The 21910-nt window shown below is 39.8% G+C and overlaps 1 protein-coding gene across 1 annotated transcript in view; it reads left to right on the top strand.

Moving 5' to 3' along the window:
- The window catches only part of OTOGL (otogelin like), a 332429-nt gene that overhangs the window by 203523 nt on the left and 106996 nt on the right, over positions 1–21910 (top strand). The window contains exons 41-49 of the mRNA XM_077262892.1: positions 781–922; positions 3648–3833; positions 5485–5697; positions 7776–7877; positions 9054–9161; positions 12711–12812; positions 12889–12993; positions 13786–13826; positions 19357–19420. Of these exons, the coding sequence (XP_077119007.1) occupies positions 781–922; positions 3648–3833; positions 5485–5697; positions 7776–7877; positions 9054–9161; positions 12711–12812; positions 12889–12993; positions 13786–13826; positions 19357–19420 (1063 nt within the window). The remainder of the gene's footprint in view (positions 1–780; positions 923–3647; positions 3834–5484; positions 5698–7775; positions 7878–9053; positions 9162–12710; positions 12813–12888; positions 12994–13785; positions 13827–19356; positions 19421–21910) is intronic.

The raw sequence follows: 21910 nt of genomic DNA, 5'->3' as shown, positions 1-21910 counted from the left end.
TGGGGGCGTAGGATGAGAGCAGCACATGAAAGGATGGGAGCAGCACATAACCAAAATGGAGGCGCAGGATGGAAGCAGCACGTGACAGCATGTGGGTGCAGGATGCAAGCACTACATGACAGGATGAGGGCGCAGGATGGGAGCAGCACATGGGAGCATGGGGGTGCAGGATGGGAACACCACATGACAGCATGGGGGCGCAGGATTGGAGCACATGACAGGATGAGGGCTCAGGAAGAGAGTAGCACATTACAGGATGGGGGCGCATGATGGTAGCAGCACATAACAGGATTGGAGTGGAGTACGGGAGCACCACATGACAGGATTGGGGTACAGGATGGGACCACCACATGACAGGATTGGGGTACAGGATGGGAGCACGTGACAGGATGAGTGCTCAGGAAGACAGTAGCACATCACAAGATGGAGGCATACAAAACAGGATGGGGCTGCACGTGACAGGATGTGGGCGCAAGGTGGTAGCAGCACATGACAAGATTAGGGAGCAGGATGGAAGCAACACATACCAGGATGGAGACCATATACCAATATAAATGCTCGCCACCCGGGCGTAGAACGGGTACAATAGCTAGTATATATATAACATGAGCAACAGGACAATTTATCTATGCCATATGTAACATACTTTGTTTTGTAGAAATGTGCTAATTGCCTTTCTTTACAAGGCTGAGCTTTTTTAAAATTGTCATTAAGTTCTTTCCAGTTCTGCAGAATAACTTGGGTTGCTAAAGTTCAGTTTACATATGATCTAATTTGTAGGTCTCCCCACAAGACTTCTGTGAGAAGATGTGGATCAACAGTACATACTTTTTAAACTATGAATGTGACGCTCTTTCTGCATATGTAGCCCTGTGCAGTAAACATAATATATGCATTAGATGGAGGACACCAGATTACTGTGGTAAGTTCTACAGATCCATCCTTTATTTAGCTGTCTATTCTCTTAGCTTCTCACAAATAGTTACTTCCATTTCTTATACAATGAGAGGAAATGGGGTAGTAGGGTACTTCAGTGCTTGGCAGGTTTTGGATTGTTTGGCCGTCTGTAGGACATTGTCACGCCCCAAGGCACTTTCAGACACATATATACAGAACTTCAAAACATGATTTTTTTTTCTCTTAGAGTAACAATTTCGGGACATAAAGGGATCATTTTGCTTATTTTTAAATGGTTACACAGTCATATTAATGGTTTGGCGGTGTAGAAGTTTCTGATAGGTTCTCTTTAAAGGATTTGAGTGATGCAGTTCTATACAGAAGATTTGTGCATAAATGACTCACTCCAAGGAGAACAATGTCTATGTCCATCTCTTTACGTACCTACAACATCACAACAACACATTTACTGGCCTTAAAGGGAATCTATCACCTTTAACATACAGTGTGATCTACCAAATAAACTTTTTCAGCAAGATTTGCTGAGTAGTCTGGTATATAGTTTTGTAGGTAAATATTTAGTACATCGTTTAATATATTTCTCTTTAACACCCATTGACGTGCAGTGTCCATCATTGGGTGCCCCCCCTGTTTGGTGTGCGCTCCGGCGATGAGCCCGCACAGCTTCCAGCACATGACAGCTGATCTGATCAGCTGACATGTGCCCCTAACAACCGCAGGTGGAATCGTGATCCACCTGCGGCTGTTAACATGTTAAAGACCGCTGTCAATCTCTGATAGTGGCATTTAACATGCTTGCGCAAAAAGTGTGTGTCAAGCCACGCCCATCGATGCCTGTGTCACATGAACGCGGGTCGCCGATGAGTTGGCATGACAGTCCGGGGTCTGCAGCAGACCCCTGTGGTTCTCATAGCCGGATTGTTATGAGCGCCGCCCAGCAATTGGCGCTCATAGCAATTGAGTATTTCTGCTACACAGCAGGGAGTAGCACAAGTGATCAGATGATCACAGCTTCTAGTCTCCCATGGAGACTATAGAAGCTTGTCTAAAGTGAAAAACAATGTTTTTAGGAATATAAAAAAATAAAAATGTAAAAGTTCGAATCACCTCCATTCACTCCATTCAAAATAAAACAAAAATAAAACATACACATATTTGGCATCGCCGCATTCATCTATCAATATATAAAAACAATCCAATCAGTATACAGTGTAACGCGAAAAAAAACTAAAAGCCAGAATTACACTTTTTTTGTCGCCATAACATTGCATTAAAGTGCAATAACGAGCAAAAGGTTGTATCTACACCAAAATTGTATCAATAAAAACATCAGCTCGGTGTGCAAAAAATTTGCACTCACCGAGCCCCTGATCACAAAAAATGGAGACGATACAGGTCTTGGAAAATGACAACTTTTTTTTTTTTTTACAAACTTTGGATTTTATTTCACCACTTAAATGAAAGAGAACCTGTTTGGTGTCTATGAACTCATAATGACCTGGAGAATCATAATTGCAGGTCAGTTTTAGCATTTAGTGAACATGGAAAAAAAAAACCAAGTGTGGGATTGTACTTTTTTTGCAATTTCACTACACTTTGAATTTTCTTCCCGTTTTCCAGTACACTATGGCAAAACGAATGGTGTTGTTCAAAAGTACAACTCGTCCTGCAAAAAACAAGCCCTCACATGGCCATATTGTCGGAAAAATAAAAAAGATGGCTTTGGGAAGAAGGGGAGCAAAAAACGGAGACGCAAAAACAGAAATACCTCTGGTCCTTAAGGGGTTAATATAAGCTTAGGAGTCCAGTGGGCAGTTTTATCCACTGCTTGACAGCTTTCTTTATGTGCTGCAGAGAAGGTTAGGACCACCTACTGGACTCCTGAAGCCAGAAAGGCAGGCATTGAAATAAATGTAATAACTATACTGCATCCTTTTCCATAAAGCTATATACTTGTTTGCTCAGCTTTTCCTGTTCTATTACATGCTCTATGTTGACAGATTATTCAGCGTGACAGATTTTTAATGTTATCTTTTGGGACTTTTTTGTATGATATAGAAGTGGTGGATCATTTCCTATAAGTTTACATCTGCATTGAAAACTAACATTTTTTCATACATACTGCCTCACAATCCAGTTAATTAGGGTCTGTATGGTTCACTCCCTTTAACTATGAATACTGTTTATTAAAGGGAACCTGTCACTATGAAAGTGCAGTCCAATCTGCAGGCAGCATGTTATAGGGTGAGATGAGCAAATTGGTAAATAGTTTGAGAAAAAAATTGATATTACCTGTATTTTATTCATGTAAACTTCTGCTATTGCTGAGATTTTGGGTCCAGTGGGCGGTCATATCAGTGACTGACAGTTTCTTTGTCTAAGAGTGCATATAGAGATAGCTGTCAGTCACTGATAGGACCGCCCGCTGGGCTGAAAATCCCAGAAAGAGCAGAAGTTTACATGAATAAAATACAGGTAATACCAAATCTTTTCTCACAAAAACTATATATCAACTTGCCCATCTCCCCCTGATCTGTAACATGCTGCCTGCAGATTGGACTGCACTTTCATCGTGACAGGTTCCCTTTAAGTCTTAAAAAAACAAAAAAATGTTACTATGGTTATGTGAATATCATGAGAATGGCTATATTATATACATGATTTCATAGTAGACTATGTTTTGTAATGTTAACAGCAATTTACTGACTTTTAAAATATATGTGTGATAGCTTTGCCATGTCCCGAGGGTAAGGAATACCAGGCCTGTGTCCAACCATGCGCCGCTAAGACCTGCTTAAACAAATGGTATTATGAAGAGTCCCCCTGTTCCTACCTAAGAGAAGATTGTGTGTGCAAAAAAGGTACCATTCTTCACAGGACAGATTCAGAGCTCTGCATTCCTGATGACAAATGTGGTATGTATTTTTGCTAGGTTTAAAAAAATGATATTATTATTATTATTATTATTATTAAATTTTCATTTGTAAAAATTATTAAGTTTACATTTTATTCCATAAAATGTGTTGTTAGATAGACAAAAATACGAAGCAAAAACCCCAAAAATGTATTATATCAATAAATAATTATTTATTTATTAGCTCAAAAGTCAGGTCCATTTAGGTTTGATAAGGTAAGCTAAATTATGAAAAAGTGGATTGAATCAATATTTCAGACCGAGGCTAAATTCTACTTTTAATTTAGTATCCGACCTACAAGGTGGATTTACATTGGTTGATCCACCTCTGTAAATGACAGATGATTAGCTATACAGATGCTGGTACGATCATGAATAGAACTTTCTGTGCACATTATTATTATTATTATTATTTATTTATAAAGCACCATTGATTCCATGGTGCTATACATGAGAAGGGGTTACATACAAGTTACAGATATCACTTACAGAAAACAAACTTACAATGACAGACTGATACAGAGGGGCGAGGACCCTGCCCTTGCGGGCTTACATTCTGCAGGATTAAGGGGAAGGAGACAGTAGGTTGGGGGTATACATAGACTATCATTGTTCTCTGCAGCACATGTCCTGTTTACACGGGATGAAGTGCTGGGAGAAAAAAGAGTTTAAAGCCTGCTTACACTGCTAGGAATGCTTGTTTCCCCATAATCAGATAGTATAAATACACTCATATTTGTGTTGTTAAATGTATGTTAATATGCTGCTAAAAATGTTGTCAAAAGGCACATTAAAAGAGTGGGCATTATGAAATATTAAGATGCCAATGTACTGTTGCCATGTCTTTACATTTGTACACTGTACACATTTAATTACATAAACTAGATGAAAATGTAACATAAAACATAAACTAACAAAGGCACCCATATTCAGAAGGATGTCTCTATTCGAGCTATGGTTGTTTTTCAGGTACTTGCCTTCTTTAAAGAGCATCTGTCAGTAGGACCAACCCTTCTAAATCGTCTATAGTTCATAGGAAGCTGAATAAACGATACATTGATATTTGCAATCCAATGTCTCATTCCAGAGAAGTCCATGTTTTTCCTATATTTAAATGAGCTGTTAAGATCTATGGGCCGGACATAGATCTCCTTGAGAATCTGCCTTCAGAGCTCATTTTAAATGAAGAAGGTATTACCAGTGTGAGCTATGTAGTGACTAACAATCTGTTCTCCAGATCTACATGTCTCCTAATGGAAACACCAATTTTCATTTAAAATAAGGCAGATTCACAGTAAGATCTATGTGCCTCCCATAGATCTTAACAGCTCAATTACATATTAAGAAAATATGAATTTCTCTGGAATAAAACATCAGATTGCCGCTATCAAAGTATAATTTTATTCAACTTCGTATGACCTGTATGCCCATATAGTCGACTTACGAGGGTTGAGCCTACATACAGATTCCCTTTAATCATTTATTCTAGTATACAGGTGAAATATGGTCACACAATAAATTAGTCATGAACTCAAACATGGTTATTGAAGGTATCAGTGAGTGTTCCAGCCTTCAACCAATACCTGTTCCTTTCTAAATAAATAAAAACAATATTTCTACTATAAAACTATATTTCTTTATTTGCTCTTTAGCCTGTACTGATAATGAAGGACGTCCTCACTCACCAGGAGAGATCTGGCATTCATCAGCTAATAAATGCTGCCTGTCAAAATGTCTGGAGAATGGAACTGTTGCATCCATAGAGCCTGACTGCAGTGACCAACCTGACCCCGTTTGTAGTCGGGAGGGTGAGATGCTTATCCGAGTCATTGAAGAAGGGGCTTGCTGTCCAAAAAAAGTGTGTGGTATGTAAGTCCGCTAAACTAGCATTTATTGTGTTTCACGCTCTAAAATATCTAACTTTCTAAATTCCCTTTTACTGTACAGTTTCTATATTGGAATCAAAATTCATTTTATTAGTATTCTAAAAATGTTCTACAGCACCCTATTTTTTATGCTTAGCATTCATGTTTAAATTAGAGAGAATCACATTTTGAAGAATCGGAGAAGGAGACAATTTTGAGAAAGTGCCCATCTCTGCCTAAAATATCCACAGTGAATCCAGTAAAGAGAAATGATTCTGTATTTTGTTTTCCTAATGTCATTAAAAGGATGATCTGGCACCTATAATAATAATAATCTTTATTTTTTATACAACGCTAACATATTCCGCAGTGCTTTACAGTTTTTTTGCACACATTATCACCTAAAATCTATTTTCTAAATATCTATCCTTAAGGTACCTTCACACGAAACGACTTTGTAACGATATCGCTAGCGATCCGTGACGTTGCAGCGTCCTCGCTAGCGATATCGTTTAGTTTGACACGCAGCAGCGATCAGGATCCTGCTGTGATGTCGCTGGTCGCTGAATAAAGTCCAGAACTTTATTTGGTCGTCCGATCGCCGTGTATCGTTGTGTTTGAAAGCAAAAGCAACGATACCAGCGATGTTTTACACTGGTAACCAGGGTAAACATCGGGTTACCAAGCGCAGGGCCGCGCTTAGTAACCCGATGTTTACCCTGGTTACCAGCGTAAAAGTAAAAAAACCAAACAGTACATACTCACCTGCGCGTCCCCCAGCGTCTGCTTCCTGACACTTACTGAGCGCCGGCCCGAAAGTGAAAGTGAAAGCACAGCGGTGACGTCACCGCTCTGCTGTTAGGGCCGGAGCTCAGTCAGTGTCAGGAAGCGGACGCTGGGGGACGCGCAGGTGAGTATGTACTGTTTGTTTTTTTTACTTTTACGCTGGTAACCAGGGTAAACATCGGGTTACTAAGCGCGGCCCTGCGCTTAGCAACCCGATGTTTACCCTGGTTACCCGGGGACCTCGGTATCGTTGGTCGCTGGAGAGCGGTCTGTGTGACAGCTCCCCAGCGATCAAACAGCGACGCTGCAGCGATCGGCATCGTTGTCGCTATCGCTGCAGCGTCGCTTCGTGTGAAGGTACCTTTAGACCCTAATCACTTTTTGTAATTATCTTTATTGCCCTACACTTTTCCCTATCTAGCTAATCCCTAAATGTGTTTTTTGTACTTGCTGCGATGTTTTGTTTGAGAGGTGTCTCAAACAGGACGTCACAGGAGGCTGGTGCTGCACTCGCTAGGATTAGCTAGATAGGGAAAAGTCTAGGGTATTGTGTAATAAAGCAAATGACAAAAGTGGTTATGGTGTAAAGATAGTTAGAAAATCTATTTTAGGTGCTGGACCACCTGTTTAATTTACCTTATGTCATTGATACGGATAAGCAGATCTTTAGAAAAATACTGCACACACAGATCAATCTATTCACAGTCACACTGAGTGACTCTACAGGTATAGCGCTTCCCTATATATCACTTGAATATTTGGATGATTCTTCACTGACTGAGACTACCACTCCCATTTTCAATATTGTTCAGCACTGCAGTAGTACATCATAATAAGATTAGTCCTTTTTCTATTCCCAGATGCAATGAGCTATGATTCTGAACCTCCTATTCCTGCAGTGTACAAACATAAAATAGTGCTCCTTGGCTGACCCCCATCATATCTACAGGCTGTGATTGCCCCCTTGTTTGTCTTTGTTATAAAAATGTAATTCTATAGCTGCAGGATATTAAGAGGTAGCCTGTACGGCCACGCAAAACGTAAACAGCCCACTCACTGATGCTTCAGCAGTGTGAAATGGCACTGGCCTTTTTTTGCAATACCAATGAATTCATCAGGACCTGCGATTTTCATGAAATTTGACTCAAAGTTGATCCTTTGCGGATTGATCTGCCCATCTCTAGTCAAAGATCATCATTTAGTAACGCGCCTATGGCATTACCATTAGACATATTACATGCTAATATTTTGTATGTTGTTTTAGCTGCTAAATTATTTTCGTATATTCACAGAATGTAATACATCGTCATGTGAAGAAGCTGACCCATGTCAAAGTGGAGAGCGTTTACTTGCTGAATACAGTCCAGTGACATGCTGCCCTCAGCTACATTGTGGTGAGTATATCATTTAGATAGAGAAAATGTGAGAAAACACCACACATTACTATTGTTGGTTTAAATTATGTATTCGCTCATATTTTTTGTTCGATTTTTGTTCTGGAAGCTCTACATGTAGTTTCCTATCAATGCTATGTATTACAAGTTGTGGAGACACAGGGGACCAGGGATCGTACCACCGAATGCATGCTCTTCTTTCACCGTGAACATAACATCACTCAGACAACACAGGGTGAGGGTAAAACAGTGCGGCAATACTTTATTGGACCATAAAACAAGCAGATATCACATAGAACAGTGCCAGCAAAATACCACAAGATGGTGCACATTTCAGAGTCTCATTCTTCCACTGACTTGCTGAGATAATAGCAGCTGTTACTTCAGATGTTCCAGGGCCAATTACCCCACCTGTGGCACACACAGAGAGGAGGTAACAATAACTGTAGGAAGATGATAATCCATTCAGGTATAAGTCTAGTTGACCAGAGGGTCAGAACCTGGCTTCAGCTTCCAGGGCTCACTACCCCACCTGTGGCACGCACAGAGAGAAGATAATGACAAGCTTAGGAAGATGACAGTCCATTCAGGTACAAGGTCAGTTGACCGGAGGGTCACTACCTGGCTTCTCCGAACATCTCCATGGAGCCAGACAACTGGTGGGTCCCATTCCTGGCTTTCTCCAAGGGTCCCCAATGAATGTTTTGTTTCTTCGTCAGGATGCCTTCTGACAAAGAAGCAAAACGTGCAATGGGGCAGCGGCGATTTCACACTGACAGTTGACCGGCTCATGTAAGTGTTACTCCTTTTGTACTATCGACAAACTTGCAATAAGTAAGGTAACAATATATCCCATTGAAAGAGCGAAGGATAGTAGGTGCTATCTTTATTTAAACCATGTGAACTGGTGTCACTCTGTATTATGTGTTTTGCAGTCCCTGCTTATGGATAGCAGTTGCCTTGTTAATACTGGTTATATGATTAGCTCTTTTACTCTGAGTAAATAAAATTGTTTTTATATTGGCAATTTATACTTTTTTCTGCTCTTTGTTGTTTATTTCCCCCATTGTATATATGTATACAAGTATAAATAGTATATGCAGATTTCTTTTTACCAAAATAAATGAATCTACCAAGATGTATAACTCTAACAAAATATTAAACCTCCATTTGCAGTCTGTGACCCATCCGCATGTGTACCAGTGACCCGCCCAGAATGCAAACAAGATCAGATTTCAGTTCAGGTTAGACAAGAAGAAACTTGCTGTTTCTCCTACATTTGTGGTAAGTTGATTGAACAACACATTAATAAGTCATTATCAGAGATGATCGAATTGTCTTGAGTCGAATTTCATGAAATTTGTAGGCCCTAGCAAATTTAAACAATTTGTGATTCGATTCATGTGGATTTCAAAAACAAAAATGCTCAACGCCATTCACCCATTGAGAAATATAGCATCAAAAGGTTCACATGACGTCGGTCATTTCAAAGTGGCATTCCCCATAAGGCCTTACAGTTATTGCATCAGATGGTATAGCGCAGTCTATTAGGGGAGCTATCACAGCCACTAGAAAAGATGAGACAGGGAAAGCAGTGGCCATTTTAGGATTTTTGTGATAGGAGGTCAGAGCATGCAGCTCATCATTACAGAAAGATATTGAAAGGCCTAAATCAGAGTGTAATGTATTAGTTCAGCTCTGAAGAATATATAAAATAAGTCTGGTCTGTGAATAATAATACACATATTTAACAGGGAGAAATACAAGATTCTACATCTGGGGAAGAGAAACAAAAAATACATTTGCACAATGGGAGGAACAGAACTAAACAACAGCGCGTGTGAAAAAGACTTGGGTATACTAATAGATTGCAGACTGAACATGAGTTAGCAGTGTGATGCAGCAATAAAAAAAGCAAACACAGTTCTAGTATCTATTAACAGAAGCACAGAGTCTAAATGATCCCCCTCTCCACCTCCTTGGTCAGGCCTCATCTGGAATACTGTGTCCAGTTGTGGGCACCACATTTTTAAAAAGACGTTGAAAAACTGGAGCAAGTTCAGAGAAGAACTAACAGGATGGTGAGCGGACTGCAAAGTATGTCTTACGAGGAACAGTTAAAGGATCTAGGAATGTTTAGATTGCAAAAAAGAAGGCTAAGAGGAGACTTAATAGCTGTCTATATCTGAAGAGATGTCACAGTGTAGAAGGATTATCCTTCTCATTTGCACAATGAAACACGAGAAGCAATGGAATGAAACTGAAAGGGAGAAGATACAAATTAGATATTAGAAAAAACTTTTTGACAGTGAAGTGTGATCAATGAGTGGAATAGTTTGCCACAAGAGGTGGTGAGTTCTCTTTTAATGGAAGTCTTCAAACAGAGGCTAGACAGACATGTGCCTAAGATGGTATAGTGAATCCTGCATTGAGCAGGGGGTTAAACATGATGACCCTGAAGGTCCCTATCAACTTTCACATTCAATGATTTTATGATAATGTAACACATGTAATTGGATGCAGCGACCCAGAGGGACAGAGCAAGGGTTAATAGGGGAAAACAATCTTTTGATTTAATGGTTGCAGGGATAAATCTCCTCACAGGGAGCAACAGGGAATAAATCAGGTTAATGCTAGGGATCACACAGGGAAGGAGCAACTCAAAGTGTCAGTTTATGTGTAAGTCAATTTCACTTAGCGTGACTTGGGTGCCCTTTCCTTCTTCTGGGTGAAATGCTGGCTGCCGGCTGAGGCCGGTGCTGAGTTCTTCCGGCTTTCCCACCCAACAAGTCGGTGTTCTCTCTTCTGGTGGCAGCGGATGGTCACCGGTCTGCCCCGCTGAGCCCCTAGTCCGTTATGCTGCTCTGTAACCAAGAGTATTCCACGTCAGTCTCCAACTCGGCATGCACTGCTCCGCACACCCAACATCGTCTCAGGTTCCCTACTGCACCCGGCCTTTAATGCTGATGCTCGGCCTATCCTTACTTACAACGCTGTGCCGGTCCTCACTGTCTCTTCTCTCTGGCGGGAACCCTTGCTCTTTTCCCGCGCTAACCCTCTTATACACTCCTGGCTCACCACGCCCCCTCTACCCAGGTCAAGGGTCTTCTCTGTCCTCAATCTCCTTCCCCCTGCAACAGCAGGCTCGGCCCCAGCAGTTCCGGACCCAGTGTCCTGTCAGCACCCACAGCCCGGTCTTCTCCCCTACAATATTCACAATTCAAGTAATATAAGGAGGTACAGGAGCAGCAGAATCCTTGTGACTGTGAAAACATGAACTGTGATATACTAAGGGACAGCACCTTAATAACGCAATTCTTTTTCATTCTTGATGCACTAAAAAAATGCAGTTAATTACCCTCATTGCTAACTTTTGGACTGAAGAAAAATACTGAAAAAAGGTTTGCATTTCTGAGAAAGTGTGACTTTTGAGATGGCTAAACCATAGGTATCATCAATTTACATTGCTTTTGCTCTTTTTATAAAGTTTTTTTTTTCAATAAAAAGGAAAAGAACATTTCCAACATTTTCAGAAATTTAAATATAACTGTCTACTTCACAAAATGTTACCTTTTTTCACTTGGTTTAATAGTCCAATTTTACACATTGATTCCTTGCAAATGTTTTGGAAAAATTAATTAAACATCAAATTTAAATTTCAGAGGATTCAACTATCTGTATTTATTATCATTTACAACTGAGAATGGAAATCTTCAACTAATAACGTTGCAATGAATGTCTGCTAGATGTGGCAGAGAAACTTTAAAACTGGTTAATATGTTTCCGCTAATCTTAGTATCAAAGGATTTAATTTATCTTTTTAGTTAAATATGCAAGAGTGTAGTGTTAAAAGTGCAAACACACTCCATTGCTATTTACTGTATACATACTATATGTAGTTTAAACTCAATGGAGAAAACATAGATTCCAGAATTGCTTACTACAAACACCATAATAGGAAAACATGTGATCTTAGTCACTTTGGCCGCAATGTAATAATAATAATCTTTATATAGCGCTAACATATTCCGCAGCGCTTTACAGTTTGCACACATTATCATCGCTGTCCCCGATGGGGCTCACAATCTAAATTCCCTATCAGTATGTTTTTGGAGTGTTTGAGGAAACCGGAAAACCCAGAGGAAACCCACGCAAACACGGAGAGAACATACAAATGCCTTGCAGATGTTGTCCTTGGTGGGAATTTGAACCCAGGACCCCAGCGCTGCAAGGCTGCAGTGCTAACCACTGAGCCACTATGCTGCAATGTGCTTGTTGGTGGAAATGGGGGAGTGAGGGTGATGATTTAAAGGGGTTCTCACAGAATGTGATAAACCTGGCACCTGTGACATAATTCAAAGTGCAGCTACCCTAGTCATGTGTCAGGATGGCTGCATACTGAAGAAACAAAGTTCTAGACATATCTCAACTGTCAGAGGAGCTGCCTTCATAAGCACACATACCTCTCAGATGAGGAACAGCGCTGACATGAGACGTAATAAATCTTTTCACAAAAAGATCTATGTAAAGGTTGATTTTCCCCATACTATATATTCTTTACTCTTTATACTCAAGGATTTGCAGAGAGGATCATATACTCTACTGTTTTTATATTAGCTGTAATGTACAGGCGGACTCAGACATTAACTGATGAGCTTCTGGGCAGTAATTGTGCTCTGGGCTCCTTAATAAGTACTAATAATGTCTGGGGATTGGACAGTGTAAAACATTTTAGTGTAATAGCAAGAAACATTGCACTTCAGCCTTAATGTTTGATAAAATACTGTTGTAGCAATGTATGAAATGTAATAATAATTTATTTTACACATGTAGTTTGTGAATCCTGTACAGAACCCGTTCCCGTTTGCAGAGATGGAGAAATCCTCACTGTAGATTTGAATACCACTGAGCAGTGCTGTCCCCGTTACCTTTGTGGTAAGACTCTGGGATTTTGTTTCTTAACCAGTACCTAAAATAGTATTTCTAACCATATAATTGCTCTTTTATTTAGTATGTGATGAGAAACTTTGCAATACACCACCACTGACCTGTTCTCCTGAATCCCAATTGGTCAAAAAGACATCAGATGGAAATTGCTGTCCAGACTGGTTCTGCGGTTAGTATGGATATGTATATTTTGTTATTTATGTAGACTAATTACATAAGAAGCTTTGTTGATATGGCTGTTATTGTTACTTGATCCATAATTAATAATATGGATCCTAACTCTGATGGATTTATTGTTGCTTAAAGGGAATCTGTCAGTAGGATCAACACTACCTAAGCAGTCTATAAGGGCACGCTGGTTATAGGAAGCTGAATAACATGATTCCTTGATATCTGTGATCCGATGTCTTATTCCTGAGAAAGCCATCTTAATATGCAAATGAGCTGTTAAGATCTATTTGCTGGACATAGATCTCCTTGAGAATCTTTCCCCAGAGCTTATTTTAAATGAAAGGGGGCATTACTAGTGTGAGACATGTACATTAGGAGAGCAGACTGCCAGGCATTACATGTCAAACACTGTTAATTTCCCCTTTCATTTTAATATAAGCTCTGGAGGCAGACTCTCAAAGAGGTCTGTGTCTGGAGCATAGATCTTAACAGCTCATTTACATATTAAGACAAATGTGGATTCCTCTGGAATAAGATATCCAGATATTACAGATATCAAGGTATCATTTTATTCAGCTCTCTATGACCTACATGCCCATATAGACTACTTAGAACGCCCTGACATTTAAAAAAAAAAGAAGCATAGTTTGAAAAGCCAGAAAGGGAATGCAGGTCAGCGGAAAAGTATGTTCTAATCCTGATTTTGGCTTATACATACTGATGTAAAATACTGACCAAATACTGAAGGTGCGAACATGGCCAATGCTGAAAGTGTTCCTTTTTGTTGCAGAATGCAGCTGTGGAAATGACACCGCTCTAGAATGTGCGCTGGTAAGCTTATATTCATAACTGACATGTTATTGGAATATCTAAGATACCAGTCTTGTACTATACCATAAACTAGCGGATGCTATTAATAAGGACTCATTCAGACATTCACTTTTCATTCACACATTCTTCTTTGTTTTTTTTTTACAAATAGAACACATACCATTCACCTTATAGAGCAGGTCACGTGTTAATTTTTTTGTGTTGGCTGATTACCCACACAAATATAAGTGGAGATCTGTGCATTTCTGATCATTTGTGAATCAAGTTCATTCATTCAAGTGGGTTTGTGAAGAAAAAACAGCACTCAGAGGCAATCTGCGTGTGACTTAAGTGCTGTTCTTAGGTAACACTTTTTTAACACATACAAGAAAAATGGATGCCACACTGGTGGTGAAATGGACATAAAGACCAGAAATGGCTCAAAACTGGATCCAGTACACTGATAAGAAATGCTCTTTTGTTTTCTTTCTTAGTGCAAAAAAAATAATATTTATGAGAATAATGCAATGCATACAAATTATTTTTCAACATATTACACATACATATACAGTACTGTGCAAAAGTTTTAGACAGGCATGGAAAAAATGCTACAAAGTCAGAATGCTTTAATAAAAGAAAATATTAATGGTTTATTTTTTATGAATTAACAAAACACAAAGTGAATGAAAAAAAGACAAATCTAAATCGAATCAATATTTGGTCTGACCACCTTTCGCCTTCAAAACAGCATCAAAGCCTCAATTCTTCTGGGTACATTTTTTTTCAAGGAATTCAGTAGGTAGGTTCTTCCAAACATCTCTGAACTAACCTCAGATGTTCTGTGAATGTAGTCGATGATGTTGATATCAGGGCTCTGTACTGGCCATACCATCATTTCCAGGACTTCTAATTCTTATATATGGTGAAGATTTGGTGAATATGGCTTGTCATGACATTGGCTTTATGTTTGGTGTTGTTGTCCTGCTGCATATTATATTTGAAGCCAATCAGATGCCCAATTGATAGTATTGCATGATAGATAAGTATCTGGCTGTATTTCTCACCATCTAGCACACCATAAAATGGACAACTTTGAAGATGGTAGTCACTGTGGTTGGCCAAGGAAACTTAATGGAGCAGATAAAAGACACATCATCTTACTTCCCTTCAAAATCGGGACACATCTAGCAGTGCCATCAGCTCGAAACAGGCAGCTACTTATCCATCATGCAGTACCATTAGTGAGGCGGCTCCAAATCTATTCTGCAGCAGAACAATGACCTGAAACTTCCAGCCAATGTCATTAAGAACTATCTTTATTGCAAGGAAGAACAAATAGTTCTGAAAGTGATAAAATGGCCCCCACAGAACTCAGATCTCAACATCATTGAGTCTGTCTGGAATTACATGAAGAGAGAAAGATTTGTGCAAGCCTTCCATGTCTTCTGTGGTCTGTGGTAAAACTGATTTTGAAAGCATTCTTATGAATATTTTGCAGCATTTTTTCCACACCTGCCAAAAACATTTGCACAATACTTCATATATGTATATTTATATGATAAATAGATATACGTACAGTATATACTGTATATACATATACCGATGTACTTATATATATAGTATATAAAATATGGAAAAGGTAACAGCAGCAGGGTCTTCAAAAAATGTAAAACATGTGGGTTTACTAGCACCCCATAATGGATATTTTGGCCCAACAATAAGCTGTTATCAAGAAATTGTTGAGTCAAAATGTTGCACACTATGTGGTGATGATTAGTGTTGGCGACCCCTTGGATGTTCGGGTCAGGCAGGTTTGGCCAAACAGTTAAAAAAAACCTTTGGTTCGGGTAACAAAATAGTACCTGAACCCAGACCCCATTCACCTAAATGGTGGGCCCGAACATCCAGTGTTTGCAACGCTGTCATGTGCATGATAGTGTGGCAAACACTGACTCTGAACGGCCGTAAAATCATCACTGGCTTCGGCTGATGTGACTACCACTCCCATCATCTTACATCTGCTACCGCTAATAACAGCAAAGGCAGGCGGTGGCTGATGGCGGTATTCATCAGTCGGTGCCTACACTCTAAATACATAATGAAAAAAAAATGGCGTGGTTCCCCTGTGTTTTTGATAATCATCCAGGTAAAACTAACAGCTGTGGCCTGCAACACTTAGCTGTCAGCTTTAGCAAGGCTGATTACCAAAAATAGAGGGGCTCCATGCCTTTTTTAAAGTTATTTAAATTAATAATTACAAAAAAAGCATGAGTTGCCCCTCATTTTTGACAACCAGCCAAGCTAAAGCAGACAGCTGGGTTCTGATATTCTGAGGCTGGTAAGGGGCGGTGGATTTTGGCTCCCCTCATGCTAAAAATAGCAGCCTGCAGCCACCCTTAAAAGGTGCATCAATTAGATGCGTCAATTTGGGCGCTTTGCCCTGCTCTTCCCACTTGCCCTGTGGCGGTGGCTAGTCGAGTTCATATTTGTGGGGTTGATACCACCTTTGAATTGGCTTAGTAATAGAAAGGCGTCTATAAAACACCTATCCATTGCTAATTCTATAGTTGTATTGTAAATAAACACAAAGAGCCAGAATAAAGTATTTTATTTGAAGTAAAAAAACACACTTTTACTATTTTTATTTAAAAATAATAAACACTGTTATGCTCACCTTATGCCCATTCCACTGAAGCTATGGTCTCCTGTAAAAATACAAACATAAAAAACAATCACATCCCTCAAAGGTCCATCGTTCTGTCTCTGTCTCACGCCGTACTCCATGTCTGGGATAAACAGTTTTCAACCTGGCCAAGATGTGAACATCCCGGCTGAGAGCCACTGAGGAATGAGCTGCTGAGAGCGAAGCATCAGTGACCAGTGGTGATGTCATCGAGGTTACCACAAGTCACAAAGGCAGCGTTCCCAGATGGGCTCCTGAACTGCGATGACCTCGGTGTTATGAGTGGTGCTATTAGCGGCAGCAGGCGTAAGCTGATTGGAATAATAGTCCCATCAGCCGACTCCTGTGACTGGAGGTAAACTTTTTACCTTCGGTCACAGCTGCATGCTCACATGACAGCGTGAGAGCTGCAGCATTCTGACCGGTGGTATTAATCTTACGGCCAATCAGTCGCCAGTTTTTCTCTCATGCAGATGACAGCGCGAGAAATACCTGGTGTTCGGGGTGCCTAACCCGAACAGTAACTCGGACTTCGTGGTGAAGTCTGCGTTCAGAGTCCGTGCCAGAATAGTAGATGATCGATACGGACACTGAACTTTACTGTTTGGGTCCACCCATCTCTAGTGGTAATAAATCCACACTTTTTAAAACTTTTTGAACATCCTGCTGCTGTTGTCTTGTCTTTTTCATATTTGTTGGATTACTTTCAAGTTATTCCACCCTTATGGCAATGCGGTCTCCATTATAGGACTGTATTGTATATGAAAATATATACTATATGTATTTATAATGCATATGTACATAATATATATATATATATATATATATATATATATATATATATATATATATATACACAGACCAAAAGTTTGGACACACCTTCTCATTTAAAGATTTTTCTGTATTTTCATGATTATGAAAATTGTACATTCACACTGAAGGCATCAAAACTATGAATTAACACATGGAATGATATACTTAAAAAAAGTGTGCAACAACTGAAATTATGTCTTATATTCTAGGTTCTTCAAAATAGCCACCTTTTGCTTTTATGACTGCTTTGCACACTCTTGGCATTCTCTTGATGAGCTTTAAGATGTAGTCACCGGGAATGGTTTTCACTTCACAGGCGTGCCCTGTCAGGTTTAATAAGTGGGATTTCTTGCCTTATAAATGGTGTTGGGACCATCAGTTGTGTTGTGCAGAAGTCTGGTGGATACACAGCTGATAGTCCTACTGAATAGACTGTTAGAATTTGTATTATGGCAAGAAAAAAGCAGCTAAGTAAAGAAAAACGAGTGGCCATTATCCTTTAGAAATGAAGGTCAGTCAGTCCGAAAAATTGGGAAAACTTTGAAAGTGGCCCCAAGTGCAGTGGCAAAAACCATCAAGCGCTACAAAGAAACTGGCTCACATGAGGACCACCCCAGGAAAGGAATACCAAGAGTCACCTCTGCTTCTGAGTATAAGTTTATCTGAGTCACCAGCCTCAGAAATTGCAGGTTAACGCAGCTCAGATTAGAGACTAAGTCAATGCCACACAGAGTTCTAGCAGCAGACACATCTCTACAACAACTGTTAAGAGGAGACTTTGTGCAGCAGGCCTTCATGGTAAAATAGCTACTAGGAAACCACTACTAAGGACAGGCAACAAGCAGAAGAGACTTGTTTGGGCTAAAGAACACAAGGAATGGACATTAGACCAGTGGCAATTTGTGCTGTGTTCTGATGAGTCCAAATTTGAGATCTTTGGTTCCAACCATCGTGTCTTTGTGCGAAGCAGAAAAGGAGAACGGATGGACTCTACATGCCTGGTTCCCACAGTGAAGCAGGGAGGAGGAGGTGCATTGGTGTGGGGGTGCTTTGCTGGTGACACTGTTGGGGATTTATTCAAAATTGAAGGCATACTGAACCAGCATGGCTACCACAGCATCTTCCAGCGGCATGCTATTCCATCCGGTTTGCGTTTAGTTGGACCATCATTTTTTTTGCAACAGGGCAATGACCCCAGACACACCTCCAGGCTGTGTAAGGGCTATTTGAACAAGAAGGAGAGTGATGGGGTGCTATGCCAGATGACCTGGCCTCCACAGTCACCAGACCTGAACCCAATCGAGATGGTTTGGGGTGAGCTGGACTACAGAGTGAAGGCAAAAGGGCCAACAAGTGCTAAGCATCTCTGGGAACTCCTTCTAGATTGTTGGAAGACCATTCCCAGTGACTACCTCTTGAAGCTCATCAAGAGAATGCCAAGAGTGTGCAAAGCAGTCATCAAAGCAAAAGGTGACTACTTTGAAGAACCTAGAATATAAGACATGATTTCAGTTGTTTCACACTTTTTTGTTAAGTATATAATTCCACATGTATTAATTCATAGTTTTGATGCCTTCATAGTCATGAAAATACAGAAAAATCTTTAAACGAGAAGGTGTGTCCAAATTTTGGTCTGTACTATATATATATATATATATATATATATATATATATATATATATATATATAATACCCAAAATTGGAACAGCACAACTCCTATACTTAGCTTCAGGTGCAATGCCCATAGACCACCCGTCCACCGGTCGTCTCCAATCAATATTCAAAAAAAGGCAGGCAGCACTCCGTTTTCAAGTAAATATGCAGGACTTTAATGGACCCACATGTCTCAGCGACGTTTCGGCTCAACTGAGCCTTTCTCAAGGCTTGAGAAAGGCTCAGTTGAGCCGAAACGTCGCTGAGACATGTGGGTCCATTAAAGTCCTGCATATTTACTTGAAAACGGAGTGCTGCCTGCCTTTTTTTGAATATATATATATATATATATATATATATATGTATTCATATCATGATTAATAACATTTTCACTTAATACAGGGAGAGCTTCAGAGGATTGATACGGACCGTTACAGCCCATGTGGATGCATTCTTTACATTTGTGGTAATTCATTTTCATTAATTATTTTATTTTTACCATCTAACATGTTTATGCTGAATAGTAATATACTGCAAGTCAAAAATTTAATTTCTGTATTATAATGTAAGTCTGACATACAGTAGCATAGCATAACAATTCGGTTTGCATTGATTTACAATAGTAATTGTGTATATGGAATTTCGAGGGTAACTTAAGGTACAAAACTTTTGTTTTTATAAATCCTCTACTGAAGATGTAAAAGTACATTGAAAACATTTAAAAGTAGAGGAATCAAAGTAATTACATAATAAAAATATATAACACACATGCATTACATCATGACTATCATAGAGTCTCTATCTAGAGTCTAGAATAGCTGGTTTGTGAAGGGAACCCACCTGCATGCTGTATTCCATGGCAGCATGAACTACAGAATGGCTGCCTTATTAGAAAATGCAATGTTTTACAGCATTTCAGAGGAAAACATAACTTAAAGAATGAGGTTCGAGCAGCATGAAAAGGCTGACAACTTCCCTTTACTTTTGTCACTGTCGTTGTATGTGTGCAGTATACATTGGCATAACTAAAGTCCTAGGGGACCCACTAATACTCCTAAATAATAGTTGTTCATTTACCATATATCACCACAGTGTTGCAGAAAAAGTGAGCAATACCAAAACTAATATAGCACATAAATGGGATAAATGCCACCACACAATGACCATATATTATCACCATACAGTATCTGAGTATAACCACTATAGTATTGATGAAAAAAATCCACTTTACCAATATTTTCACATGTTAAGCGACATGGAATAAATGGCGCTATACAAATGTATAATAATAATAATAATAATAATGTCAATATACACATGCCGCATATAAGAAATAAATAATACCGCCACATCATGACTTGACATAATCGAATAATACCACCATAGTGTGGAGAAGAACCAAGTACTAAATAGAAAACAGGGCTTCGTTAACTTACAAACCAGGCAAAACATACTGTAGACCCCTAAAAAATAACTTTTATTAATAGATTTAAAAGCATAAAAAACTCTCAAACAAAGACACACTCTAAAATGCAATTTTAGGGGTGTTGTTAATGTGCAGCATCCATGGTTAACCAGGTAGTCATATACAGTATAAAGATTTATGTAGGGCATATGGAAGACTATCAATTCCCTACTACTCCCTACCAGTCGCGCTGCAAGAATGAGGTTCAAGCAGCATGAAAGGGCTGATAAGGTCGCGTGACTGGTTTGTAAATACCCCCAAAGTAATTGTTATCAAAAACCATAGTACTAATACTGATTTTATCACCAGTAACATTATACACAGGGGCTCTGTAGATCGAATATAGTTTAGGTAAATCTAGTGACTTACTAGTAACTCATCCAAATTACAGGGAACTTGTGAGCAGGGTTGTGCATAGTAACCTACACTTAGTGTCAGGTCGGTGCCGTTATACTGAATAAAATGATACCTTGGTTGATGAAATCTCTCTTGTGGCTGTTTCTTAATCTTTATTTTCAGTTTTTTGTTAAATAGATTCTCCTGCCCTAATGCGGGGCTGGTGTTTGTGGTGCTCTGATTATATATTGATAATGCAGACTGCTGACAGGTCACTGATCCCTCACTGACCCGCCCCCTAGTTTTCATAATGAATCACATACTGAATAAAAAAACCCACGCTTCTGCAGGCAGGTGCCAGCCGTGTACTTTGCACTTATTCCCTTTTGCAGCTTTATTTGAGGGAGTTAAAGAAAAAAAAGAGTCATTTTGAAAATGGCGCCCGCCGCGCCTTCGCAGTAGCAGCTATCGGTGTGTAAAGAGATCCGATAGTCCTCCACCAAGATTATTATGATGCACAAGAGAAATCTTGTATGGGATTGTGGGAAGAGGAGATAAGAGGGTAGTAGAGAAGGAGATCTTGTGAGGATCGGAGGTTGTGTGCAGGAAAGTACCGGGAGACGAGGTCACAGATGTATGGAGGAGACAGGTTGTGGATGGCTTTGTACGTCACGGTTAGGGTTTTGTATTGGAGTCTCTGGGCAATGGGGAGCCAGTGAAGGGATTGACAGAGGGGAGAGGCCGGGGAACAGCGGGGGGGACAGGTGAATTAGTCGGGCAGCAGAGTTTAGAATAGATTGGAGGGGTGCGAGCGTGTTCGAGGGGAGGCCACAGAGCAAGAGGTTGCAGTAGTCAAGGCGGAAGATGATGAGGGCATGGACTAGGGGTTTGCAGATTCTTAGTTTAGGAATGTACAGATCCGTGACATATTTTTGAGTTGAAGTCGGCAGGAAGTGGAATGGGCTTGGATATGTGGTTTGAAGAAGAGATCAATGTCAAGGATTACCCCGAGGCAGCAAGCTTGTAGGACAGGGGAGAGTGGGCAGCCATTTACTGAAATAACGGTCCGTTGGGGGTGTCGCGTGAGATGGGGGAAGATGATGAATTCTGTTTTGTCCTTGTTAAGTTTTAGAAATCTAGCCGAGAAAGATGGCG

This window comes from Ranitomeya variabilis, chromosome 5 (genome assembly GCF_051348905.1).
Source record: "Ranitomeya variabilis isolate aRanVar5 chromosome 5, aRanVar5.hap1, whole genome shotgun sequence".
NCBI lineage: Eukaryota > Metazoa > Chordata > Amphibia > Anura > Dendrobatidae > Ranitomeya > Ranitomeya variabilis.
This window is presented reverse-complemented; position numbering and strand designations above follow the sequence as displayed.